Here is a 27,123-nt window from a genome sequence, read left to right as displayed (position 1 = left end):
TCCTCTCTGACCCTACTCTTCCACCCTCCCTGCCCTTCTGGTCCCTGTTTCCCTGCTCCTGTCACTCTCTGCTGTGACTCAGTCAGCTGGAGGGCAGAAAAGCCCAGAGGTCTGAGGAATTTGGAACATTATTCGCACACAGTGTGCTGGCACCCACTTCCCAAGCCCTCAAGCAGTCCCTGGCTTTGGAATTCCAGTTGAGCACTGGCCTGGTCCCTGCTCTGGAATGTGCGTGTACACATCCTGCTGATGAATAGTCGTCTTTGTGTGTGGTGATACAGAGGCCTGGCTAAGGGCAAATGAAGGAGAAGTACTTTCAAAAACAAGAACATTCGGCAAAATTCATTTAAATGGAAATTCGAAGGCTGAAAACCAACTACTTTTTGAATGGATAATTTAAAAAATTAGGTTTTTAGTACTGGGAAGTATTTCTCAAGGCTGTTTGTGTACGGATTTAGCTCAAACAACCATGCCTAGCAAAAATGCTTTAGTGCTGTTCCCCTTCCATCCTCTTGTTTATTCTCCCCAGCGAGGTTACTGGAATTCACAGGCTCAGGGCTCTGTTCTTTAAAAGACTGGGATCTTCAGCTTCCATATGGTTAGTTCTGTTCCAGAAAGGTGGCCGTCTTGTAACACAACCCTCATCTCAGTGTTACTGGGAACACTTAGAGTTAGTCTAGAAGTAGAAAATGTGCTGGTAAGGGGTTCTGTTCAAACAAGGAATGCCTATTTCATTGTAGAAAAATGAGATGAGAATTTCCAGCCAGCACAAAGTAAAATCTCAGGTCATGTTTCTACAGTGTCCATTTCTATCCATTGTTGTTCAGCATAGGCTTTGCTCCTATGCTTGTTACGGTGGTTCAGTTTTTTATTATAAAAGTAATAGCAACAGACCTTCTTCACAGAGTTGCCGTGGTATCCTGCTTCAACAGTGCTTGAACAGAGCCTGACCCTCGCCAGCCTCCCCTCAACCAGCCACTCTCAGTCAGCCCTCGGCTGTCAGACGCCCCAAGACCCCTTCCACCACCTCTCGTCAACCTCTGCCATGTCGACTGCACCCCCCTCGCAGGCACACCAGAGCTACCCCAGGACTCGGAGGCCCCCATCAACCCCCACATCAACCTGGAGGTCTACATCTCCTACGTCTACCTGTCCATGTCTTAACTACTTCTATTGCAGTTACGTGGTTTTGAAGAATTTTGCCAATGACTAGTCTCACGAGGAGAGGCAACATGCTGAGAAACTGATGAAGCTCCAGAACCAACAAGGTGGCCGAATCTTCCTTCAGGATATCAAGAAACCAGACTGTGATGAGCGAGAGAGTGGGCTGATGCAATGGAATATGCGTTACACTTTGAAAAAAGCATGAATTGCTCACTACTGGAACTATAGAAACTCCCCACTGACAAGAAGGACCCCGATTTGTGTGATTTCATTGAGACTTATCACCTAATTGAGCAGGTGAAATCCATCAAAGAGTTGGGTGACTATGTAACCAACTTGCGCAAGAAGGGGGCCCCCGAATCTGGCCTGGCAAAATATCTCTTTCACAAGCGCACCCTGGGAGAGACAGTGGTGGAGAGAGCTAAGCTTTAGCTGGCTTCCCTGTAGCTGCAGGGGTGACTTCTGTGGTCACCAAGGCAGCGCATGCATGTTGGGTTTACCTTTTCTATGAATTGTACTAAAACATACAGTTAGGTTCTTTCATTTGTACCATTCCTTCAAATAAAGTAATTTGGTACACCCCCCCCAAAAAAGTAATATTAACAGCTAGCATTTATTCAATGTTGGCCATGTGTTGGGCACTGTGCTAAGCTTTTTACTTCATATAGTAATGCTATGATAAGTACTATTATTCTCCCTCCATTTAATCTTCATCACAAACCTATGAGGTGGATACCGTTATTGTTCCCATTTTATAGCTAAGCAAACTAAGCTCAGAAGTGATACACTGAATGTCACATAGCTAGTAAGTGGTGAAGCCAGGATTTCTAACCACTACTCTGTTGTTCCATGATGGCTATCCTTGGAAAGTTGCCCTGGGCTACGCTGGGAGGCAGTCTTGAGAAATGCTGAGAGTGTGGTGTGGAGCCTGACTGTGGATTCAAACCACTGCTCGACCACTTCTTATTGGAGTGGCCTTGGGCAAGTTCCTTCCCTTTCAAAGTACCTTGGTTTCTTCATCTGTAAAATGGGCATAATAAAAGTACCTGCCTCATGAACCCCAGTAGCACAGTAGTTAAAGCACTTAACTATTACCTGAAAAGTCAGCAGTTCGAATACACCAGCCACTCCACAGGAGAAAGATGTGGCAGTTTACTTCCATAAAGATTACAGCCTTGGAGATCCTATCGGACAGTTCTGCTCTGTCCTCTAGAATCACTGTGAGTCAGAACTGACTCGACAGCAATGGGTACCTGCCTCATAGGGTTGTTGAGTTGTGGAGATTAGGACAGTGCTTGGCACACAGTAAATATTCAATAAGTATGTTGTTGTGTGCCCTCAAGTCGATTCTGACTCATAGCTACACTATTGTTATTGTAACCTGGTGGTTTTCGTTAACTCTTTGGGTGTTTCAGTTAAGAATTCTTTCAGCTGTGAGTGACAGAAAACTTGAGATTCAGTGGCTTGAGTAGCTGAATCAGTGGAAAGTGTTGGCCTTAACTCAGTTGGTCTGCAGTACCACCAGAGACCTTTCTTTCTTTCTTTGTACTCAGCCATCCTGAGCACCTCTACTTACTTGAGGTTCACAAGATGGCTGCTGCAGCTCCAGACATCACATTTGCATCAAAGGCAAAAAGAAGGGGAGAAGGCTAAAAGCCCATGCCAGGCTCTTTTTTGTCCTTTACCAAAAAAGCAGAAACTGTCTCCAAAATATCCTAGCAAGCTTATCCTTTCATCTCATTGGCTTGAACTGGGGCATATGGCTACCCCTAGGTTTAGGTTAGCTGCAGTGGAGGCTGGGAAAAGGTACATTCTGTGATGTGCAGGGGCCAGCCGATGAAACCCTGTTGTTACATTTTCACAAAATTTGCAGTGTGGTTGCTATCACCTTGGATAGCTTGAAGTCTGCCACGGTAAGAGTATTTACATCATAGCAAATGCTTCGAGTCAGGCCTCCTTTCCCAAGATCTCATTGTTAAATATTTGCTGACACACCACTGGGTGTATTTAATTCTATAGGGCCAGCCTCCATAATGAAAGGTGGTAGGGGATGGAGGTGAGAGTTAGGGATTGGGAGTGGTAGTTGGGTCAGCCAGCCAGCAGCATCTACCAAAGTCCATAAACTCTTTAAATCTCTTTTCATACTGATGGTTCCAGAAGCTCAGAGCTGAGGAGGTCCTCTCAAGGTTGTCTAGGAGAACCCCTTCATTTGACCGATGAGAGCCCGAGCCTCCAAGAGAACGTGCTTGCCCCAGACCCCAAAGCCAGAAGTGAAGTGACCCTCCTGGAACCCAGATGTCCTGATAGTCTAGCATCCTTTCTCCAGAACCTGTCAGTTTAAACCCCACTTTCTGCCTCCTGCCCTCCCTCCTCTCCCCCTTCGCAGTGCACACTCACTATTTTCCCTTTGCCAGCTTTGGTAGTGCTGGGAGGTTTGGCTGCTATCTTCCGTCGATTTCCCGGGAAGCCTTCTTTAAATTGCTTTGTGTTAGATTTTAGAGACTAGAGCATTGGTTTTTAATGAGACAAGCTTAAAGAATTTGATTTCTACTATGGTACAGTACAAACTAATGTATTGGGAATTTAAGAATATAGCCAGTAGGCATTATTTTGATACATATTTGTTCGCTGCAACGAATAACAAAAGATTAGTCTTTCTTAAAAAAAAGATGAATATTAAACGTTTTTCATGTTTTGTGTCTAACTCCCTGTCAGATGGTAAGCTCTTTGGGCACAGGCCCTGTGGGCTTGCTAGTTTTCATCCCTGTGAGGATGGATGTGCACACGGCTGTGCCCGTAGCAGGCACTTAGCAAATATTTACTGACTTAATGAATGACTGTCCAACTTGGACTGGCTTCACATCTTCAAATGCCAAAAATCAGTCAGCGGCTACTGTCTTAGTGTGGGTTCTACATTGGAACTGTCTCAATCCTGGGGTTGTGGCCTTGTAAACACCATTCCCTCAGCTGCCCAGTATGATTGACAGTAGTGGAAGACCCACACAAACAGGACGGCCTCACTGGTGTGAAGACATTATTGGGCAGGGGGGCTTAGGATTGAAACCAAATGTTGGAAAGATGTGCATTCCAGAACCAGTCATGGAGATACCCATAGGGCTAATCCAGCCTCCTGTCATTTTGGAGCTAATTTAGTCCCATGCTCGTTCCCTTCTCAGGTGTTCATGTAAGAGAGCTGTTTTTTATTGAAACCCCTGAAACCATCATTTTGAGGAAGGCTGACTAGAAAACAGACTCCTGACAGCTTTGTTAAAGGCAAGAATATGTGCATGTGATTTTTTTTCTTTCCGTAACTGAATATCGTTCTTAATGTGTCTCTATCTGCAGCCAAGTTACATCAGTGACCTGGGACCCCCCGGTCGAAGCTCTCTGGATAGCATCGAGATGGCCTACGCCCGGCAGGTGAGCATGCCCTCGAGGAAGGTCTAATCCAGGAAAAACCTTCGTGAGCCCTCTGGAGAGTAAAAGGGAATAGAGACTGCATGTGAAAGTCAAGCCCTGAAAGCAGCTTGGCTTCTGGTTCAGAAGACTGGTTATTATTTCACCTTATTGGTCACTGAGAATTCTGTCAAATAGGGTAGTAGAATGCCTCGATTTTGATTTGGGAAAATAGAAATCTGCCCTCTAAACTGATCCAGGGACCTCATTTTGCATTTGGCAATGACCCTTTTACAGTAAAACCTTGAGTCACTGCCCTGCTCTGTAAATGGAGTTGTGTATTAACAGAATTACCTGGTAGGCTAACGGTATTATTAGAAATTCTTCTCTAATAAGAAAGAGAAGTTTTTCAAATGCGTTCTGCCTTGGTAAGCACCATGTATTCAGCGTTACTTAACATCATTGTTTTGGTTGTGGGGGTCATGGATTCAGATTCTTTGTGATTAGCACAGGGGCTACTCTGCTGGACTGAAATTGCCCAGAGGGCAACATATAGCTGGAATAGCTGACTTTTTGAATAAAGCAGTGCTGGCCAGCTGTGTGTCTTATAATTTGCCCCTGCTGCAAAGTATTAAGAAGGGAGAAATGTTTCTGTTTCTTGAATTGAGGTAATGGCTTCTGTCTCCTTAAGATTGTCTGCAGCAGTGGCCAAGGAACATGGTTCAGCTATTACCAACTCTCCTGTGATCCTTTGAGGGGGGAGCACATGGGTGCCACCTGTGGCCCTCAACACTACCAACTTCCTTCCTTTCCTCTGACCTGGAGTGGGGTACCTGTAGCCACACTCGCTGCCATCAAGTCAGTTCCAACTCATAGCACTCCTTTAGCACAGAGTAGAACTGCCCCATGGGGTTTCCAAGGAGCGGCTGATAGATTCGAACTGCTGACCTTTTTTGGGGGGGCGGCTAGCAGCTGCACTCTTAACCGCTGCACCACCAGGGCTCCACGCTCAGAGTGGAGTAGTTGGAAGTAAAAGCAGACAGCAGCTCTGGAGGTGAGCAGGGACAGTGAGAAAGTGTTAGACTCTGTGCCTTTTCACAGAAGCCTCTATCTTTAGCTGCCAATTAGTTAGCTGAAAATTAATTCAATTTTCTAAAAAATTTTTAAGGCTCTCTCCTTAGTGTACCGGTCCGTGCCTCTTCAAACCCTAGATAGCTGAAGCCGGCCTCGTCAGCTTCCCTACAGACACGTCCTCTTCCTTCTGACTCCCTTACACCCCACCACTGGGCCTTCATTTCTCTCCTTCTGGTCCAGTTTTTAGATCTCTCTCTTCCTTACTCCCCCTCCACATCTGTACCCTTTAAATTTCACCTTGATTACATGGCCTATTCCCTTCGCTGCCCCTGCACCGCCTGGAGATCACACCTAAGGAAGTTACAGGCTTCTTAGGAGAGAAGCTACGTTATCTTACACATCTGTAAAGACTAAACCTTCACTGCACTAACGTTTTATATCACTTAGGACACTATGATATTATGCCTCCACATACATGGCTATCCTTTCTTTCTGAGAGTGAATCTTTGTATCCTGTGTTCCTCCTGCTGGCTGAATAGATAAAAATACCTTCTTGTTTAAAAGCTGTTTCATTTCATTTGTTTATCAGCCCTGGAAGTTCAGTGCTACTCTCCCCCATTTAAAGTCGAGGAAACTGAGGTTTGGCAGGGTAGAGACTTGTGTGACATTACTGCCTAGTTCAGTTGGAGCAAGGACTTCAAATTCAAAGTGAAATCTTCCATAAAAGTACAGTGTAGTCATTCTTAGCATTATTATTTTCATTCCTTGAAAATAAAATCCAGAGTAACGGTGCTTTTCCCATACATTAAACATCACATAGTTCCTTTTTCTTAAGAAGATTTTACCTAAAGAGAAATGGATATTCCAGTAACTTCTATTCTAACACATGTGAAGGGCTGCAACCTGATGCTCCTTTCTCAACCCGTGAGCCCAGGCCCTGGGGCCATTCAATCCTTTTGCCAGAAAGATTACCAGACTTTGCCTGGGTTGTTGGGGAGCAACAGTGGGAATTCTTCCATTGTGCCATCTTCCCCTTTGGCTCTCACTCCTGGGACTGAGGGTCTGCTGAGCAGAGAGGCTGCAGACCTACCTGTGGCATTCCTCCACTGGGGCCACCCAGCACCTGTTCTTCAGGTGTTGGGCAGGCCTGGCGTAGCAGTTAGCTTTGGTGTGCATTGATGCTGCTGGGAAGCTGGCTAGGAGCCATTGCCCTCCAGGCAGTGTGGCTACCTTGGCCACGCCAAGGAAGGAGAGGTAGGTGAAGCTTCTGCTGACCATTGGGCAGAAGCTGGCTTCAGAACTGCCTCAAGAGGTTTGAAAAAGAAAAGTGAAAATAGAAATTGTACCATTTACTTTGGTTTTCACCATTTCAGATTTATATCTATAATGAGAAAATTGTAAATGGGCACTTGCAGCCTAACCTTGTGGACCTCTGTGCTGCCGCTGTGGAGCTGGATGACAAGGTACTGCCCTGGATCTAACTGAAATAGAAACGGGGGTCTGTGCTCAGATGGGATTAGCAGTTTGCTGACTTAGCTGAAATGGCTAAACAGATCCTACCTTCCATGGAATAAGATGTTAACTCTTCCTCAGAGCTTCATTTAAAATTTTTTTTTTAATTTAAAAATGTTTTTAAAATGAATTTTCAAAAGGCCCAGCTCCAGGATCAATTAATAGTCCCAAGAGTGCTCCTCAAGTTGTGTTTGCTTTGAAGTTTTGTCAGGCTATGGCTCACGGCTCATGCGTTCCCTTTCTTAGACACAGACTAATGGGCTGTTTAATGAGAGCTGAATTGTAAAGGTGGTTTTCATGTTGGAGAGCCCTTGAACATAGCTCAGGTGGGGTCTGCCTTCCTATGCCACTGCTTCTGTTCCCTTCCAACCCTTCATTTTTTCTCTTCCCTCAACTCTAGTCCCTGTCCAGTTTTCTCCCCCTGAAGGGAAAAAAAAAATAGAAACACAGTGGATGAATGGGTGAGTGGGTTGGTGGGTGGCTAGGAGGAAGGAGGAAAGGATATTATGGCCAAGCACCCAGGCGTGGATTTTTTTCTTTTCAGAAGTGCTTCTCCTTTCCTGCCTCCCTCCTTCCTTCCTTCTATTTCTTCCTATAGTAAAATATAAGGTAATACAAACAGGCCTGAAGAAGAAAGTCAGGATTCACCAATCATTCCACCACCTAGAATCACATTTTGCTGGGTATTCTACCATTTAACTTTTGAGAGAGACAATAAAAATGTAAATCTTCTCTATTCCTTTGGAAAAAGTGTAAGCCTGCTTTTCTCCAATTGGTGATGTCTTCCAAGTATTCTTAATTGTAGAATACTGTGAAGGGTTCAAGGAACACAACTTTAAGGAGACATTTATAGCTAGAAGGGTTCTTGCAAGAGGGAGTTCCAGCTGTGTGGTGGCAACAAAGGAAAGAACGCCTGCTCCTTTCCTGGGAGGCTATCCTGGGAGGTGTCTTTTGAGGGAAGGGAGTGGGAAGGGAAATAGGGGGTGGTGACATTCACAAAATGGGGTTAGAGCAGTGGCCCCTGGAGAGGCTGGGGAGGACAAAACCTCTGTTATTTAGGCTGAACTCTTATTTAAAGCCTTAAGAAACTCAAATGACCTGGTAAGAACTGAAATGCAGCTACTCGAGTTTCAGCTCCTGGGTTATAAATGTATTCACTCTCTCAAGGGATAACCCACTGAGATTCAGTGTTCTTGTTACTATTATGTGATCATAATTATGTGGGTGGTTGTGTCAGACCTGGAATGGCAATTGATCTGAAAAACCAACTGAAAGTGGGGTGAGGGGGTGGCTTGTAGGCGGATGGAACTCTCGCCCCTGGTAGGGCAGAGGGGGTCTTAGACGGAAGACATTAACCTCACCCCCCTCATCCTGCTGCCACGAAGAGCCGAACCATTTCTCCAGCCCCGCAGCATTGTTCTGTGCAATCTCACTCACAGAACATCTCTGACATGTGGACCATGGTCAAACAAATGACAGACGTGTTGTTGGCGCCGGCGACTGACGCCCTGAAGAGCCGCAGCAGTGTGGAGGTGCGCATGGAGTTTGTCAGGCAGGCCCTGGGCTACCTCGAGCAGAGGTAAGGCAGCAACCGCCCAACGGGGCTGGCTTTAAAAACCCCGGAAGTCGGCCATTTGTCTTGTCTAAGGAGTTCTTCTGGACAGAAGTTTGGTTTTGGTGTTTTTGGAAGGAGTCCTCAGGCTAGGTGCTCTGTAGCTGGTTCAGTTTAAACCAGGTTGAGCATGGCTGAGAGGCATATTCCTATTCTCCAAAACACCCCTCTAGCAGGAGTATTTCTGCAGTGGTGTAAAACTGTATGTATAAAATCATGGTACATGGGAGTACCGTTAGGCTTCTCTTTTTCGCTCTTTCTGTGCTCTTGGTCCCTCGACACAGAGACATCATGATTCTTCAGTCATAATGCCTTAGGTCCAAATCCTGTTTTCCAACATGGTTCAACCATTTTGTTTTCACCCAGCATTTAAGTTTTACAGCTCACCGGGCTGTTTCACCCCGCTTCAAACCATGGGAAGGCCCCTTTAACCTTCTTTTTCCTTCTGGCACTACTCAGGTAATCCCTGGGAGTCTGCGTTCTTCACAGCTGTTAATGCCAGTGATTTGTGCCTGGGTTTCTTTGCCACCTCCTCACTAATCGGAGTTGGACACCAAGGTGTTTGTGGCTGTGCCCTTGTGCCCTGACTATTGTCCCCTTCATTAGTAGGGCCCGTGCCGTTTATCGCTCCCTGTGGACACTCCATCTAATTCTGAATTGGCCAGCAGGGGTTGTCATGAGTGTGCAACAGACCCTCTTTATTTCAGAGACAGGGTGCTGGGCCTTTCCCTGCTGGCTGCAGAAAAGAAAGCCAAGTTGAATACGCTTGCTAAATTGCAGCCCTTTGCCACCGAGCCTCTGCAGCTGCCAGCAGCCTTATAGTACGGTCGCCCTTTGTCAACAAAATAATGCTTCATTAGGAAGTCATAAGATTTCTCTGTGTGTAACTGAGGTAATTCAGGCTTGGTACAGCAGAGAACCGGTTTTTATACCAAATACTGTATTAATTATACAGTAGCGACATGAGATGAACACTTCAGACATATTAAACTAGCTAGCCTCCATTCCCTTCTTAAGAAAAATCTAGAACTCCAATTTTTTTTTTTTATTCCTTTTAGCATAGGCACAAAAGGGTTTATAAAAGATTTTATCAGGTTCTGCTAAATTTTTGTAATGTAAGTTTTGGATGTAATGTTCTTCAGCTATAAAGAACCTAAGGTATATAGTAGTATTTATTTGCTACAGGTCAACAAAACAGGAGTCAAAATTTTTAGTGTATAAAAACTTTCAGGAATTTTTTTTTTTTTTAAATGGGTGTAAGTATATATCAGCTCAACATTGGTGCTTGACTTCACCAATGGTACCAAGCTGTATTGCTTGGTTTTCTTATCACGGGTAAGCCATCCTACTACTTAATGTAGCTTGGAGCTGTTTGGGAGTTATTTATGCACAATTATTTTCACCTTATCTTCATTGTCACCTTTTGGCAAAGGGAATGTTTTAGAATGATTGGTATTTTTGCTGTTGCTGATCTACTGACAGAGCCCTGGTGGTGCAGTTTGGTTAGCTCAGCTGCTAACCCAAAGGTTGGCAGTTCCGATCTGCCAGCTGCTCCTTGGAAACCCTATGAGGGAGTTCTGCTCTGTCCTACAGGGCCACTGTCAGTCAGAATCAACTCAATGGCAACTTGTTTTGCTGCCGTTGTTGTCGTCGTTGATCTGCTGACAGTATACACGTAATATCGCAAATGATATAATACAGCAGTTGGCAAAGTAGACCCAGTCCCAAATGAATTTTCAAGTATAAGGCTAGAAATGTTGGGAAAATGTGGGGTTGGTCTATCTGTTTCCTGCCATATTCCAAGATTTGAAGTAGGATATGTATTTCTTAGCCTTCAAGGAATTTAGGCTGCTTTTTCTTCAAACTTAGGACCTTGCCAGCACCTGAGTTGTTCTTAATTCAAATTGGAAAAGGCCACAGTGACCATCTGTTTGTTTTGGCTGCTGCAGGACCCTTTCCTCTAGTACCTTCTTCAATCTCTGCTTTAAATACTTCTAGTAATGGGAAACTCATTGTCGTTAGTGCCGTTGAGTCTGACTCATAGTGACCCTAGGTACAACAGCATGAAACATTGTCCAGCCCTGTGCCATCCTCACAATCATTGCTATGTTTGAGTGCATTGTTGCAGCCACTGTGTCAGTCCATCTCCTTGAGGGTCTTCCTCTTTTTCGATGACTCTCTACTTTACCAAGCATAATGTCCTTCTCCAGGAACTGGTCCCTCCTGATAACATGTCCAAGGTACATAAGACAAAGTCTAAGGAGCATTCTGGCTGTACTTCTTCCAAGACAGATTTGTTCATTCTTCTGGTGGTCCATGGTATATTTAATATTATTTGCCAACACCATAATTCAAATGCATCAATTCTTTTTCAGTCCTCCTTACTCATTGTCTACCTTTTGCATGCTCATGAGGCAATTGAAAATGAAATGGCTTGGGTCAGGCACACCTTAGTCCTCAAAGCGACATCTTTGCTTTTTAACACTTGAAAGAGGTCTTTTGCAGTAGATTCGCCAAATGCAATATGTCATTTGATTTCTTGACTACTGCTTCCATGGGCATTGATTGTGGATCCAAGTAAAATGAAATCCTTGACAACTTCAGTGTTTTCTCTGGGAAACTCATTACATTTGTTAAATTATAAAAATGATACATGCTTATTTTAGAAATTTTGAAAGATGCCAAAAAGAAAAGAAAAGAAAAGAAAACAAGCATTGCCATCAAGTCAATTCTGACTTAGCAACCCCGTAGGAGAGAGTAGAACTGCCCCATAAGGATTCCAAAGTTGTGAATCTTTAGAGAAGCAGACTGCCACTTCTTTATTCTGCAGAACAGCTGGTGAATTCGAACTGCTGACTTTTGGGTTAGCTGCCAAGTGCTTAACCACTGTGCCGCCAGGGCTCCTTGTTGAGAAATTCTTTATTATATCAACCTCATATTTGGATATCTGTAACTTGGACCATTAATCTTAGTATGGAAGCACTTTAAAAATGCTAGAGGATCTTAGAAAGCATGACAGCTAATAAATGAAGCAGGAATGATGGAAAATCATCATTTTACAACCATCAATGTAATAATTGGTTCAGCCAGGATCATCACTGAAAACTAAAACGATTGAGTTAAAGATTGTTGGTGAATAGTCATGAGATCTCTAAGTATTACCCCGTAGATTACTTGTTAGTTACAAAGGGGAAATGCATTGTTACCCTGGAGAAATCTGAGGTATGGTACCTTTAACCAAGTGATCAAATCTAGTGTTGCCAAGAAGGGGACAAAATGACATTCTCTGCCCCTTGATGTAATTCAGTGGGAGGTACCAGCATCAGCTGTGTAGGATTCTTGGCAAAAAATTGAGCCTGAATCATACCGTGATGAAAGTGCCTGGATTGTGGGACATTCTACCAGACAGCTGACCTGGATTCTTCAAAAAGTGTCAATGTCATGAAAGACAAAACAGGTGTAGAATGGTCTTAGATTAAGGGTACTAAAGTGGCACGACAACCAAGGGCCATGCATGTTCTTGATTGGATCCTGCATTTAATTAAAAAAAAAAAAAGCAACATTATTAGGGAAACTTAAATATGGATTATATTTTAGATAATGTATTAATGTTTAGTTTCTTGGTGTCTTAATGGTATTGGGGTTATGCAGGAGAATGTCCTTCCTAGTTCTTAGGAGATACATGGTAACGCACTTACACGTGAGGTAGCCCCTGGTTTCTATAACATTTTAAAATGATTCTGAGAGGAAAAAAAAAAAAAAGCATGAGTATCTGTGTGTGTGGAGAGAGAACATGCACCCAAATAATAATGATTGGTAAATCTAAGTCAAGAGTACGTGGGCCTTCATTGAACTCTTAACTTTTATTAGGTTTGAGATTTTTCAAAATAAAAAGTTTAAAAAGAACGCACTAGAGCATTAGATGACTGTGAGCTGGAGCAATCATTATTCTGCACATCAGTCCTCAGTGCATTTGAAATCCGCAGTTGTTTTCCTCCAGGGATGATTCTTAGCATCTGCCGTGATGAGAAATCTTTACCAGCGCTCCACTACCGGCTGAATAAATAAGGCAGCTCGCTTCGTTAAGTGTGTCCTGTTCCCTCTTCTGTGTCAGGTTTGAAGTCCAGGCCCTGCCCTGTGGAGTTCACAGTCTAGGGTGATGGATATGGATATGGATGTCTGTAATGTGCGCTTTCAAACACCTTGTTTTTCCCCTTTACATTTTTCCAGCTATAAGAATTACACCCTTGTGACTGTCTTTGGAAACTTGCACCAGGCCCAGCTGGGCGGGGTGCCCGGGACTTACCAGTTGGTTCGAAGCTTCTTGAACATAAAACTCCCAGCACCCTTGCCTGGACTTCAGGTACTGGCAACTTTCTCTGTGTGGATTAAGTGTCTCCCTCAGATAGGCATTTTCGGTTAAAGCAAGGTTGTGCGTGGAGACTGCTGAATGGAGAAGAGACCAGAGTGGGGCGAGGAGAAGCTGGGGCTGCTCTCAGGAGCCCAGGCAAGTGGTGGTGTGGGCTCAGGCCAGGTTTAGGGGAGTGCGAGGGGAGGGAGCAGGGAAAAGGTGTGTGGTGGAGCTTGGCAAGCTTGGGGCCAGCTTGTGAAGGCCTTGAGTGCCAGGCTAAGCACTTTGGACTTAAAAGGCTCACAGTGGTTTAAGTGAGGAAATGACGTGACCAGATCTGGATTTTAGAAAGAGTCCCTTATGGATGGGGAAGGATGGAGGGTTTAAGATAGGAGATCTGAGGACCACTATTCTGGAGGAGTTGGGGAAAAGCAGAGAGGGGGTAACCACAGGCCTGCTGCACAGACGGTGACATAGACGAGTTTAGTATATGCCATGGTACTTGGGAAAGTGGGACCAGAGCTGCCTTCTCAGATCCAATGTCTGTAACAGTGTCTGATACAAAGATGCTCAATAATTGTTTAAATGCAGGATGGACAAATGAATGAAAATGCCAATGTCCATTTAGCTAATCACTAGCAGTTAACATTTTATAATCTCAGGTAGGATAATGATAGTCTCTTGTTGGTCAGTGAATGTCTTTAGCTGTTGCTTTGTGGGGGTTCCTATAAGTGACCACAAAAGAACATGTCACCCCTGGATTGGACTGGACAATGGGTTGGAGAGGGATGCTGGTGAGGAGTGGGCTTCTTGGATCTGATGGACACTTCAGACTATGTTGGCATCTCCTGCCTGGAGGGAAGATGGGAGGGTGGAGGGGGTTAGAGGCTGGAGAAAAGGACACGAAAAGAGAGAGTGGAGGGGGGAGCAGGCTGTTTCATTAGAAGAAGAGTAATTGGGAGTGTGTAGCAAGGTGTATATGGGTTTTTGTATGAGAGACTGACTTGATTTGTGGGCTTTCACTTAAAGCACAATAAAAATTATTTAAAAAAAAAGAACATGTCACCCCATTTCTGTAGCCCACTGGGATTCCGAGGAGAAACCATTGGGCTGGTTTTGAATCAGGTGGGGTAGCATAGTGCCTTCGAGGAAAAGCTCTAAAGCCAGACTGCCACTTACCAGCTTACTTTGGACAAAGTACTGAACCTCCCTGTGCCTCATTTGCCTATTTCGAGTGTCTTTCCTCTTTTAGGATGGAGAAGTGGAAGGCCATCCTGTGTGGGCATTGATTTATTACTGCATGCGCTGTGGAGACCTGCTTGCTGCCTCACAGGTGGTGAATCGAGCACAGCACCAGCTGGGAGAGTTTAAAACCTGGTTCCAGGAGTACATGAACAGCAAGGACAGAAGGTACAGCATGTGAAACGACGCGCCCAGAAGCCACATGTAGTCAGCGGGGTGGCCTACACGGACAGTGTTTTCTTTTCCTGTGCGTGGCTCCAAATCAGTTTCTGCTTAGGGACCAAAAAAAAACCGAAGCTTAGAAAGCAAGTAGAACTATCGAGAACAACAATTAAAACCTTTCAAAGAGAGCCCCATTCTAACACCGATGTCTAGAATTGCATGCATCTGTTTTTTTTTTTTTTTTTTTTTGCAGTGAGGGAGGGGCTGTGGCTGGCAGCATGATGTGACTTATTTGACATCAGGGACACTTTATAAAATGGGACTTTGTTGCATTGTTACGCTTTACTCATTAACACTGCTTCTCTGGCCTGGGAAAACAGGTTGTCATGCATGCCATTGCTCAAAGGCTAGAATTAGAAGTTAGTAACCTTGAAATACAGTGAAGTAATGCACTAACTGTATTTTTTTTATGCTCTCTTACATTTAAAGAACTAGCCTTTTCTCTGGATTTTCTTGATGTGATTAGACTTAAGTTCATATTTAAACCCAGTTTCAATATGTATACATTACATGAATGTAGAAGAAATGATGATGGTTACTCCAGTTATACCTGTGAGAAAGTAGGGGTGCTTTTCTTGGCAGCATTAATAATGTCATGTCAAGAAATTGGCTCAAACCATAGGCCCCTGTCTTGCTCTTATTCGAGGGTGTATGTAGGGTTAATGTCTTAACGTTTCCCCAGAATGAGACCCTGAGGCAGGGATTTGAGGGCAAGTAGTTTATTTGGGAGGTGATCCCACATGGATCAGGGAGTAGAGAGGAGAGGGAGTTGAGATGGTTACTGGAAGGACTTCCTCCTGCCAGTCATTGGTAGGGCTGCTGGGGGTTAGGGTGGCATGTTCATTCTCCACCAATTCTGGCCTACCCCTACAAACTAGAGCTGCGACTAGAGAAAGCCTGCAGTTAGGCTGACGTGGTGGTACTGAGGGGATGTGGGCAGAGACAGTGTCTGTTACCCTCAGTGAAGGGAGACTTCATGACTATGATTAGGACCTGGGGTGCTTTCAGATGTCCTGGAGGAACTTAGTGAGGGCAAGTGTGTCTGTGTCTGTCTGTTCCCTTGTGTCTTTAGATTGTCCCCAGCTACAGAAAACAAGCTCCGGCTGCATTACCGCCGGGCCCTCCGGAACAACACGGACCCCTACAAGCGGGCCGTGTACTGCATCATTGGCAGATGTGATGTCACCGACAACCAGAGTGAAGTGGCCGACAAAACTGAGGACTACCTGTGGCTGAAGGCAGGCGCTGCTTCCCTCTCCGCACACAGGGCTTTAGCCCCCAACCCTCTGCTCATGTCATGCACACAGGTTTTACCTGCTTAATGCCAATTAGGTGATGCCAATTAGGTGATCAGGGCCAGTGGGTTTCCCATCTCCTGGTCCCATTTTTTACCATGTAATGCCCAGCCAGTACCAGAGCAATTAGCGCAGTCTGCAGCCCGCAGCACTGATCACAGCTACTGAGCAGCTACAACTCTGCATGCCCTGTGTCAGGAAGTAGTTCGTACCAATGCGTGTGTTTCTCTTGGGGATTTAGTTAAACCAAGTGTGTTTCGATGACGATGGTACAAGCTCCCCACAAGACAGGCTCAGCCTCTCACAGTTCCAGAAACAGTTATTGGAAGACTATGGTAAGAAATCCCCTTCTGTTTTCCACCTAAGGTGACTACTTAGATTTCCTTCATTTCTGAACTCTGTCTTTCTGGCAGAACCCCTGTGGCTCCTAAAAACAAAACAAAAAGAAAAGTTTCAAATTTGAGTAGAGGCCACATGGCCTTAAGAAATATATATGAGTTATATGATCATAGGAAACCCTGATGATGTAGTGGTTAAGTGCTACGGCTGCTAACCAAAAGGTCGGCAGTTCAAATCCACCAGGCGCTCCTTGGAAACCCTGTGGGGCAGTTCTACTCTGCCCTATGGGGTCGCTATGAGTCGGAATTGACTCGATGGCAATAGGTTTGGGGGTTTTTTTTGGTTATATGATCATAGACAGTAAACTATCTTCCCCAATTCATTGAACTGCTCTGATAGACGTTTGTGCAAGGAGAGACAGAGAGGACTTGGCTATTGCTTTCTAGTAGGTCTTGTCAGTGACTGTATCTGAGCACAAACAAGGGAGAGATATCTCTTCCTTTCCCTTCTTCTTTCCTCCCTCCCTGCCTTTCTTTCCTCCCTCCCCCAATTGTTTAAAAATTCTTGAAAGAAAAGAATCCAAGATTCCAGTTAGTGGTCAGCAGTTGAGTTCAGATTTCTATAAATACAAGTGAACTGATGCTCCTTTGAAATCTTCACTTCTCTCCTGTTGAGTGACTCTTCTCAGGGTAAAGGATATAATCAGCCCCTTTTGTAAAAGTCTGTTTGAAGGTCCTTAACTCTGTTTCTCTCACACAATGCAGACATTTTGGGTTTTACAACATGCTACTCACTTGCCAGTGGTGTTGCAAGGTCAAGAGAAGGCTGCTGTACCAGGTCATGCTTCTTGTGGCAGTTCCTGGTGTCCAGGGGCCCCTCCACTGAGACAGGCTCCTGCTGGTACCTTCTCCACAGCCAGCCAGTCCTTTAGGCACAGGGTTGTGCCTAGGACGGGGCTGCCAGCAGACCACTTCATTCTGACCGGGCTTTATGCCCTCTTCCCCCAGGAGAGTCCCACTTCACGGTGAACCAGCAGCCCTTCCTCTACTTCCAAGTCCTCTTCCTGACTGCACAGTTCGAAGCTGCAATCGCCTTTCTCTTCCGCATGGAGCGGCTACGCTGCCATGCCGTCCATGTGGCACTGGTGCTATTTGAGCTGAAGCTGCTTTTAAAATCCTCTGGACAGAGCGCGCAGCTCCGTGAGTATTGGTGACTGGGTTGGCGGTGGTGTAACCACAACACACCACCCATTGGGCAGCGGTAGATGCGTAAACAACAATCAATAACAATTTGGACAAATGGTACCAAACATTTTCAAGCATTGTAGGCAGTTGGGCTTCTTGGATGGTTAGTGTTAGGGTTCTTGCTTGTGCCCCCCGCTAACATTCCCTGGGGCATTAAATATATAAGGTGCTGTACAAAGTGCGAGTCTTGTGGCCGGTCTGGTTGCCTAGAAAATGACGCAGGAGAAGCCGTCTCTGGGGTCTCGAGTCTGATTCTCCTTAGGACTCTGGCTTTAATGGAATTGGAAACTTCAACCAGCCATCTGTGCATCCTTGCATGGGGCGGGGGGCGTCGGAGAGGAAGGGAAGGTCAGTGTGGATGATATAGGCTCCTTGTTAGTGTAGCAAGATCACCCCAGAGCACATGTTGTGATGGTCAGTAGTCACCATGTTTTCATTCAAAGACCAGCATACCAGTAATTTCCTACCAGGTGTTTTCTCCACTCTGTACAGGGTGGTGACAGGGATTGGCCATAACTTACCTTGGTAAACATTGGCTGGGCTGCAGATGTAGCTACCAGGTCTTTGGATTCAGCTTCCATGGTTCCTGGGTTGCGAGGGTCAGAGGCACAGTCGGGTTGTAACTGGTCCTGTCTCCCACGGCGCAGTCAGCCACGAGCCTGGAGACCCTCCCTGCATGCGGCGGCTCAACTTTGTGCGTCTGCTCATGCTCTACACGCGGAAGTTTGAGTCCACGGACCCGCGGGAAGCCCTCCAGTACTTTTACTTCCTCAGGTAAAACTGCTTGTGACCATTTACTTCAGCTAGTTTTGATTTCCACCGTTCCGTGAATGACCGTTAGAGGCCTCCCGTCCATACCAGAAACCAAGTTGCTTCTGTCCTCTTACAGAGACGAGAAAGATAGTCAAGGAGAAAATATGTTTTTGCGTTGCGTGAGCGAGCTTGTGATAGAAAGTCGAGAGGTATGGCAGTTTCCTTTTCTCTTCCACCCGTGGTTTTCAGTGTGCATGTTCTCATGCTGAGGTGATACTGCGTGTTTACCTCAATACGGTTAGGGTGAATATGGCCTAGGCCCTTGTCGGCGTTTTCTTTAGTTTTTAACAATGGAAATAGTGATTTCAGTCTCACTGTTTTAAATATTTGTAAATCTTCTGCCTTCCCTATTTTCTTCCCTCGTTTTGGCTCAGAGGAATTGGGATTGTGTATACACGTATATACATGTATATGTGTCCTTGCCCAGTAAACTTTTTTTTGTCTCCGCAGTTCGATATGATTCTTGGGAAACTAGAGAATGATGGCAGTAGAAAGGTGGGTTAAATGTATTCCCAGAGAATTGTTGGTTTGCAGTTGGTGAGTTCTAATAGTCAAAAGAAGACAGTTGGATTTTAGGATTCAAGGCACTAAAGATGCAAACCTGAACAAAGCTGCTTAGTTAAAAAAACAAAGAATGAAAATTACAGGCCCAAAATGATGACCTTGATTTTACACATGTTTATATCTTAAAATATGTAAATCTGGGTTTAGATAGCTTTAAAAAATTTTTTTTATTATGTTCAGAACACTCATCTGTTCATGCCTGCCGTTGTTTGAACTGAGAAGGCTACATTTCTGCCATTCTCAGCTCAGAAAATAGGTAGGAAAAAAAGAGTTTGGTTACTGTCCCCCCATCCCCAGTTGGAAAAGTTAGAAATGCACTTGATCCTTCTCAAAAGGTAGTTTCTGAGGGCTCAGAACTCTGCACCAGCACTGGAAATGCAGCTTTTCCCATGAGCCTCAGTGATTCCACCGAGACCTGTGGTGCCCATCGGGCGGCGCGGAGCAGAAGGGGCAGAGGCCCTGGTGCCAGAAACCAGGGTCCCGACCTCAACTGAGGCACTTTCCCTGTGGCCTTGGGAAAATCCTTGCCCCTCTCAGGGACTTAGTTTCCCCACTTATAAAAATGAGTGGCTTGGACTCAGTGACCTTGAGATGAGCTCAGAACAGAGGACAGTGATGTGCTGATGACAACGGTTCATGCTTATTGAGTGACGGCAGTTGCCAGGCACTTTATTAAGCACTTCCCATGTATTTTCTTATCTAAACAGTAACCCAACAAGGTAGGAGCTGTTGTGATTCCTGATTTCCAGTTGGGGAAGTAGAGACAAGAGAGGTTAACCCCTCTCCCTGTATCATGTATTGGTGAGAAGGGGACCTGGAATTTGAACCAAGGCCTTTAAACCCCAGAGCCCACCATGGGGCTTTGCTGCCTCCAAGGTGGCAGGATCAGGTCACCTGAGTTAGTCCAGCGCTGACCGAGAATCAGAAGGGCCAGATGTCATGTGACCTGCCTCAGCTCTTCCGTAGCTCCTAAGGCCTACCTTGTACTCCTGACCATTTGGTTGCTGTTGAATGGCAACGGTGATTTTTTTTAATATCTTGATACTACTTGCCGGGTGTTTTTCAGCACTGAGTTTCTTTGGCCATCTGCCTTGGAAAGCATATCCAGAATCTTTCAGATACTTTCTCTCAGCCCCCTGATCTCCCCTAGTGCCTTAAAAAAACTCAGGAAATGTAAAGTCACTGGTGATTTCGCCTACCCTCTGGGTCATTTAGGAACATTAGAAAGCACAGATGTCTTATCGCTGATTCCTCTGCACTTCCAGGGAGTCTGCCCATTCGTATGTAGTTGTCTTGGTCCCTTTCATATTTTTAATAGGACCTTATATCTTCAAGAAAGCCAGCGCCTCGCTTATGAAATATATGCATTGCCCAGGGCCAGCATTTTCAGTTAAAGTATTTTTCGGATCCCAGTTGCTTCTCTGTGTTTAAAATAACAGCTCTGTGCACCAGTCTCTCTCTAACTCCCCCTCCGTAATTTGTCTTGTCAGCCTGGAGTCATAGATAAGTTTACTAGCGACACAAAGCCTATTATCAACAAAGTTGCTTCCGTGGCAGAAAATAAAGGCCTGTTTGAAGAAGCAGCAAAGCTTTATGACCTTGCCAAGGTAAATGTGCCCCTTTCCTTCTTCTGCACTTAATAGATCTGCCGGCCTTTTGGCATTAAATGCATAAACATTTTGACAGGGCGGTTGTACCACTCTCCCAGCTGAGGCATTTTCTCTAGCATTTAGGCAGTTAATGGTCCAATCAGGGTGAAATTCCCATTTTACAGGATTATTTCTGCCCATAAGGTATTTCTGGCCAAATGAGAGCGACATATTGAAAGAATATCCTCCAGGCATTGAACTGTAGTCTCAGTTGGCAGCAGAATAAGCATCACGTTAAGATGGCGAAGCTCCTGGTGAAATGCCGTTGTGTTTCCCTTCTGGGCGGCCGCAGACGTGCTGGTGACGAGTGCGTGTTAGCGAAGAATATGGCACCGAGACATTTTGAGAGAACGGGAATAAATATTTCTACATGAGAGCATCTGATGACTGCTGATGATTGTATGACCTAAAGAAATTACGTTCTTTCTGGTAGCAAGTGGAAATAGTCAAAAAGAGGGTTATGATTCGTGGAGAGTTTTTCTTTTTTAATTTCAAAAAAATGTTTTGATTGAGGTATAATTAACATGTAGAAAAATGTACACATCTTAAGTGTGCAACCGGATGAATTTTGCACAGGTATATGGGTAACTACCACCTAGATCAAGATACGGAGCATTTCCGTCCATCGCACCAGAGAGCTCCCTCTCTTGTTCAGGTTATTCAGTTTATTTTTCTCTTTATTGATTATTTTATGATAATTATCTTTATTTTTAAAAATTGACCAGAATGCTGACAAGGTACTGGAGCTGATGAACAAACTGCTCAGCCCTGTCGTCCCCCAGATCAGCGCACCGCAGTCCAACAAAGAGAGGCTGAAGAACATAGCGCTCTCCATTGCTGAACGGTGAGGCAGGAGCTGACTCTCTGGGACCGTGAGGGCCCAGTGCCACTGCCAGGTCACGGGTGCCCACCCAGGCCTGCGGGGGTGACTCTCCTTGGTTTGACTCTGATGTAGCTGAGTTGGGCTGGGGTGGAGAGTATTTCCGAAAACACCATGGGATGAGAGTTTAATTTTAGGACTATCTCACAGTGGTATCCTTAATAAGAGCAAACGTAAATAGTGCTTATGCCAACTCATTAATCCTTATATGACACATTAATCCTTGATGACACAGGCCTGTTAGCTGGATTTTCAGAAATGACCTGGCTGTGTGACCCAACGTGTACATCCTTATCCTCTAGGCCTCTGTTTCCTCATCTGTAAAATCGAAGTATTGGGCTAGGTGTTCACTACCATTCTTTTTATCTCTTCTTTATTTCCTCTGCCTTCCACTGGGCATCACAACATCCTTTCATGGGTTCTTAATGGCCTACCCAGCACTTGGGCACTCTTGGTGTAAATACAGAACAAAACTTCCTAGGTTGTTCAGATCATTTAATGATACTGGAATTCTCTTGTCTTGATTATTGGGCCAAGGAATTGAGCTCTGAAATATATTTTCATTCCAGAGGAAGCTTCCTTGTAATAGACTTTCCAGTGATGGAATTTGACCTATATTAATAAATAACAGTCTTCCTCATAGTCTTATTCTTTTCCCTGTCTGGTCCCGCACTCTCACCCTCATCCTGGCAGCCACAAGCGTGACTATGTTATGTATCCAGCCCATGTTCTTATGCTTTTACTAGATACGTGTGTGCCTATAATCTGTGTGTAGTATTGGTTTTGGTGTGGGCTTTTGAATTTACATAAATGGTGTCATTACTGCATATAACATTTTGCCATCTGTTGTTTTTACTCAAAATTATTTTTGAGGTCTAACCGTGCTGATACATAGAGATTTTATTTCTGTTTTAACTACTGGGCGTTATTTCATGATATGAGTCATATATACCGTGATGTCATCTGCTCCATTGCTGCTGGACATTTGGGTTGAACTGGCAGTGCTTCAGCGAACGTCCTTCTCCCTGTTTCTTTATACGTGTGTACAGGACTTTCTCTCAGAGTGGAAGTACAGGGCCTAGGGCACAAATGCATCTCAGTTTTAGTAGGTAACAGCAAACAGATTTCTGAAGTGGCTCTACTAATTCAGCATCACACTACCAGTATATGAGCATTCCCTTTCCCCATGTCACAGCCAACACTTGCTATTGTCATATTCTTAAAACGTTTGCCAAAGAGGTGGTTATGAAATGGTATCTCAGTCGCTTTTCATCGTGTATGTTAGGTTTAACTCTAGGTGTTATGCTCATCGATGTACTCTTACAGTGGATGTACTTCTATCAGCCATCTCAAAGGCAGTTTGGAACAAAGCTATCAAGGATGGATGGGAAATTCTTAGGTGCAATGGCCGGTGTTTCAGATGCCACCCTCCTCCCCAGTGAGTTACCTGAGCTAGCAGACTAACCAGGTTAACTGCTAGACTGTAGTCCTCTACAGATAATCCTAATAAAGTGACCCAGAGAAAACTGGGTTTGGAATGCTTTCCCAGTACAACACAAAAGAACATTCTTTGGCAAATGGGATACCTCTATTTGTAAATAATCCCCAGGGATGGCTGCTGGGCTGTTTGTGCCTGTCAGCACTCCCACTATTCCTGGAAACTTGGATGCCGAGATGGTGGCTGAGGCTGGAGTACAGCGCTTTGTGCAAAATGTGTGTAAGTGAATTCATGCCCAGGCTACCGTCAGACTCTGATGGTATTAAGAAGTATTTTCCACACCTTAATTCCCCTTGCCCAGAGAGTCCAAGTGGTTTTGTTGCTTTTCAAATTCTGCCCTACTTTTAGGATTGTGGAGAAATTCATAACATGCCCCGCCCCTTTTTTGTCTTTCAGGTATAGGGCTCAGGGAATAAGTGCAAATAAGTTTGTGGACTCCACGTTCTATCTTCTGTTGGACCTGATCACCTTTTTTGATGAGTATCACAGTGGTCATATTGACAGAGCCTTTGATGTAAGTTGCAGGAGGGTTGTTTGAAGTACAAGTTAATGTGTGCCCTTGAAAACTCAAACCACTTCACGGAACTCATTTAAAACAAAGGAAATACCACCAATATGCCCATTAAATGACGAAGGACAAATACGATCCTGGGCATTTAAAGGGAATTTCTGTGTGTTGAGCTTTTCTTTTTCCTTTTTTCTATCCCTTTCCCCCTTAAGCTAAAAATAGAGCAGTTTCTCAAAGTAATGTGAAATCTCTGAATTTTAAAATGACTTCAGAAAATGAAGTTTGCCAGTTAGAATCAAAGCCTTTGTGTGTCCTGGGGAGAAGAGTGTGTTTCATTGTAAGAAACCCTTTATGAATGTACTAGATGATGGCTCATGTTTATGAAATGACCGCTGGCTTGTGTCATATGGGGTTGGTGGATTTTGTTTTGTTTGTTTGTTTTAAACAGATAATTGATCGCTTGAAGCTGGTGCCCCTGAATCAGGAAAGTGTGGAAGAGAGAGTGGCTGCCTTCAGAAACTTCAGTGATGAGGTGAGCCCTTTCTTCAGGACTTACAGGATTCTTTCCCCCCACTTCTGTTAAGAGCTTTTTGTTTTAAAGTGGCTAATAACTTTAAGAGTTCTCATTATGATGGACTGGCTTTTCCAGGACTGTCCAATTTCAAATACCCTGGGCTGGTTTTCTGTGAGTGCACACATCATACATCAGCTTATTGTCCTAATTCTTGACTCAGAGAATGCAGTCACTTGAGCCATCATGCATGTTCTTGGGAGAAACAGTTTCCTGGTTGACCCTGTGAGGTGTGGTTTCTTTTATGATCCATATGTTCTTGAGGATATTTTAGTACTTGGATCTTTACGGAGTCCCTTTGGGTGTACAAAACCCACATCATGATTCACTGCCGTCCTTCCCCTCCCTGAGCTATTTTGTCTAAAGAAGCAAGTGTCATGGCCAGGGACTAACTGACCACTCCCCTGAGCCCCAGGACCACAGTCTCTGCAGTCACTAGCACATCACCACTGCCTGGCCCAGTGCTGCTCGGCTGGGCTGCAGACTGGACTCACCAGGAGAGCTTTAATATATCCTCATGCCCAGGCCCCACCCCTGGGGATTCTGGTTTCCCTGATTGGGCTGCCACCAGGCCTCCCACGGTCATTCTCAGGTGCAGCCCCAGTAAGACTCTTCCTCTAGAGCCACAAACACTCAGGGCCAGCTCCCTGGCTCTGGAAAGTTACTCATAAGACAAATACCTTTTATTTTAGAGGAAGAAATAAGGCCAGCTTCTACACATGTGGTGGGGCAGGTATCCACTGTGGCACATACAGGTCAAAAGGTCTTGCCCCTTAGCGACCTTCCCTGTGATTCTTCCCTCAACCACTGTTCCTTTATTATTTCTCACCTTCCTCTGGATACGTCGTTCACCGCATCTGGGGCTGCAACGGTGCACCAGGGCCTGCCCTAGTAGATGCTCCCAAGGACCCTGCCAGAGGGTGCAAACTCAGGCCATGCAGGTCTGATGGAGAGAGTCTAGTGGGTTTCAGGCAGTGGGAGTGGTGGCACTGTGGAGGACTAGTGCATGCATCCTTACCTTCTGACGTTCAAGGCCAGATGTTTTTGTGACTCACTCTGTTGGCCAGACATCAGCATGCCTTTGGCTCACTGCTTCTGCCTAGGAGGAAGGACCAAAGGAAGAGAGTAAGAACGGCCAACTAGCCTTCGGAGCAGCACTGCCAGGGGTTTACTCTCACTCTTGACACATCAATGCCATCAGCTCATTTTTGGAGCCTATGCAGCTCTCCCCCTGACAGGTGTGGGGGTGTGGTGTGACCAGACCCACCAGAGAGTGGCTTTCTCTCCCTGTACCTATTGTTTACGCTGGGGGGTTTGGTTCTTTTTCCTAACTCTGTGTGTTTTTCTCTATGTAGATCAGGCACAACCTCTCAGAAGTGCTTCTCGCCACCATGAACATCCTGTTCACCCAGTTTAAGAGGCTCAAGGGGACAAGTCCGTCCTCAGCATCCAGGCCCCAGCGAGTCATCGAGGACCGCGACTCTGTAAGATCCCAGTGTTCTCGAGAACCGCCTTTCTGGTCTGCTGTGCATTGTACTCTCATGAGACCACCTGACCTGAAACTGCTCTTGGTGCCTGGCAGCTGGCAGTTCTTTATCAGACAGATAATTGAACGTGAATGGGACTGCTGCTCTTCTCAAGCTAAAGAAAAAAATGGGCTGGGCCTGTGACTGTCACCTTTTAGAAAGTCAGACAGAGTGCTAATTTGTAGTTGATTCCATGGGAATTTCTTGCTCATTGTAAAATTTAAGGTTTATTTTGTGAGCTTTACCTCATGAGTGAGCACTTTCAGCAAGCCTAGTAAGTGACCCTTGAATTTTCCTTAAAAGCCCTGTTTCTGGTCCAGAAAAGGTATTTGTAGACCTCTCTTGCAGATGCAGCTTCTTGCTGGTGTAAACATCTACACACTCGAATATGGGGCAGTATTTCTTTTGAAGGAATCATCTGAAGCTGTTTTCCTAATTTTTTTTTTTTTTATTCCTTATTCAGTAATTTATCACTTGGAAAACAAAGTGAAGGCCTTCTTTTGTTCTGTTATTGTAAACACTTGGGTTTAAATTCTTAGGGCCATCTTTTTCCTTCCTGGAACCATTGAGGAGTTCCATAAATATCGTTGCCTGGGAAAAGAGGACCAAGCACTTACATCAGGAAGGAAGGAATGAAAGAAAAGGGAAGCAGCAGAGGAGGAAAAGAGTAGATTAGGCCTGCCCACAGTGACAGCCGTTGGCCTCTGGTGTTGCAAATGTGTCATGGGGGCCTGGAAACTCAGATCCCCGTGGACGCAGGTGGCCAGAAGAAACCAGCCAGGAGAGAGAGCCTCGGGAAAGTGGAGCAGGCAGTTCTGCATCACCGGGCTGTGTCAGAGCTAGTTAAATGTGTCAGGCCAAAGCGGCTTGCTTGGCAAACCTATTCACCCTTTGCTCAGTAGAAAGGCTTTGACGCCTCTGGAATTGGGGCTCCAGTTGTCGAAATTTGCTAATTCTGTACCGTGGTGGGAGAATATGACATTGGAGAATAAGGCTGTCATTCACCCACCAGGAATCTGCCCCTGGCTCCAAGGGTAAACAATTGAACACTTGGTGACCATTTTCAGTACACTGCCCTGACTTGGAAGGTAACCTGTTTTCTTATCTTCCTCCCACTTTCTCTCAGCAACTCCGAAGTCAAGCCCGAGCTCTGATCACCTTTGCTGGAATGATACCCTACCGGACGTCTGGGGACACCAACGCGAGGCTGGTGCAGATGGAGGTTCTCATGAACTAAGTGCGACACTCTGGGTGGCTGCGGGGACTGCACTCTGTCGGTGCATCAGGCGCGGGGCCGGCTTTGGCAAGAGGGGTTCTGGTTTCATTTCTGTTGTGTTGTTTTGTTTTTGTATTATGTATTTTTGTCAACACCAATAAATTTCTTTGGTTTGTATTTCTTTTCAACATCCTTTTATTTTCATTGTTTTGGTTGCTTTTTGTTGTTTTTTTCCCCTTTAAAATTTTTGTTTGAATTTTTATTTGTGCCTTGGGGGGAAATGCCTTCACTTGTTCTTGGGCCAGAGAATGATAGGTTATGGAGGCATCTATGATTTGGTTAAAATTGACCTTAATGATTAAATGTTCGCCCAAAATGAGCAAGGAAACGAAGCCGTTGGGAGTTACTTTTATTTACATAAACTAGTCCATGTAACAGGGTCATCGT

At 45.0% G+C, this 27,123-nt stretch overlaps 1 protein-coding gene across 2 annotated transcripts in view; it reads left to right on the top strand.

The window, feature by feature from the left end:
- The window catches only part of NUP93 (nucleoporin 93), a 114,723-nt gene extending 87,870 nt beyond the window's left edge, over positions 1–26,853 (top strand). Inside the window, exons 6-22 of one of the 2 annotated variants that reach the window (XM_023555580.2) lie at positions 4,510–4,584; positions 7,008–7,097; positions 8,532–8,725; positions 12,989–13,121; positions 14,362–14,519; positions 15,646–15,811; positions 16,110–16,203; positions 17,215–17,406; positions 18,099–18,225; positions 18,341–18,413; positions 18,715–18,759; positions 20,319–20,435; positions 21,203–21,321; positions 23,252–23,369; positions 23,812–23,895; positions 25,290–25,418; positions 26,587–26,853. In XM_023555580.2, the coding sequence (XP_023411348.1) occupies positions 4,510–4,584; positions 7,008–7,097; positions 8,532–8,725; positions 12,989–13,121; positions 14,362–14,519; positions 15,646–15,811; positions 16,110–16,203; positions 17,215–17,406; positions 18,099–18,225; positions 18,341–18,413; positions 18,715–18,759; positions 20,319–20,435; positions 21,203–21,321; positions 23,252–23,369; positions 23,812–23,895; positions 25,290–25,418; positions 26,587–26,697 (2,025 nt within the window). In that variant the 3' untranslated portion in view covers positions 26,698–26,853. The remainder of the gene's footprint in view (positions 1–4,509; positions 4,585–7,007; positions 7,098–8,531; positions 8,726–12,988; positions 13,122–14,361; positions 14,520–15,645; positions 15,812–16,109; positions 16,204–17,214; positions 17,407–18,098; positions 18,226–18,340; positions 18,414–18,714; positions 18,760–20,318; positions 20,436–21,202; positions 21,322–23,251; positions 23,370–23,811; positions 23,896–25,289; positions 25,419–26,586) is intronic. The other variant, XM_003416298.4, reaches the window with a different exon arrangement.
- Positions 26,854–27,123: the final 270 nt, after the last annotated feature.

This window comes from Loxodonta africana, chromosome 21 (assembly GCF_030014295.1).
Source record: "Loxodonta africana isolate mLoxAfr1 chromosome 21, mLoxAfr1.hap2, whole genome shotgun sequence".
Classification (NCBI taxonomy): Eukaryota; Metazoa; Chordata; class Mammalia; order Proboscidea; family Elephantidae; genus Loxodonta; species Loxodonta africana.
The sequence above is the reverse complement of the archived record's forward strand: the minus strand, read 5'-3'. Positions and strand labels throughout refer to the sequence as shown.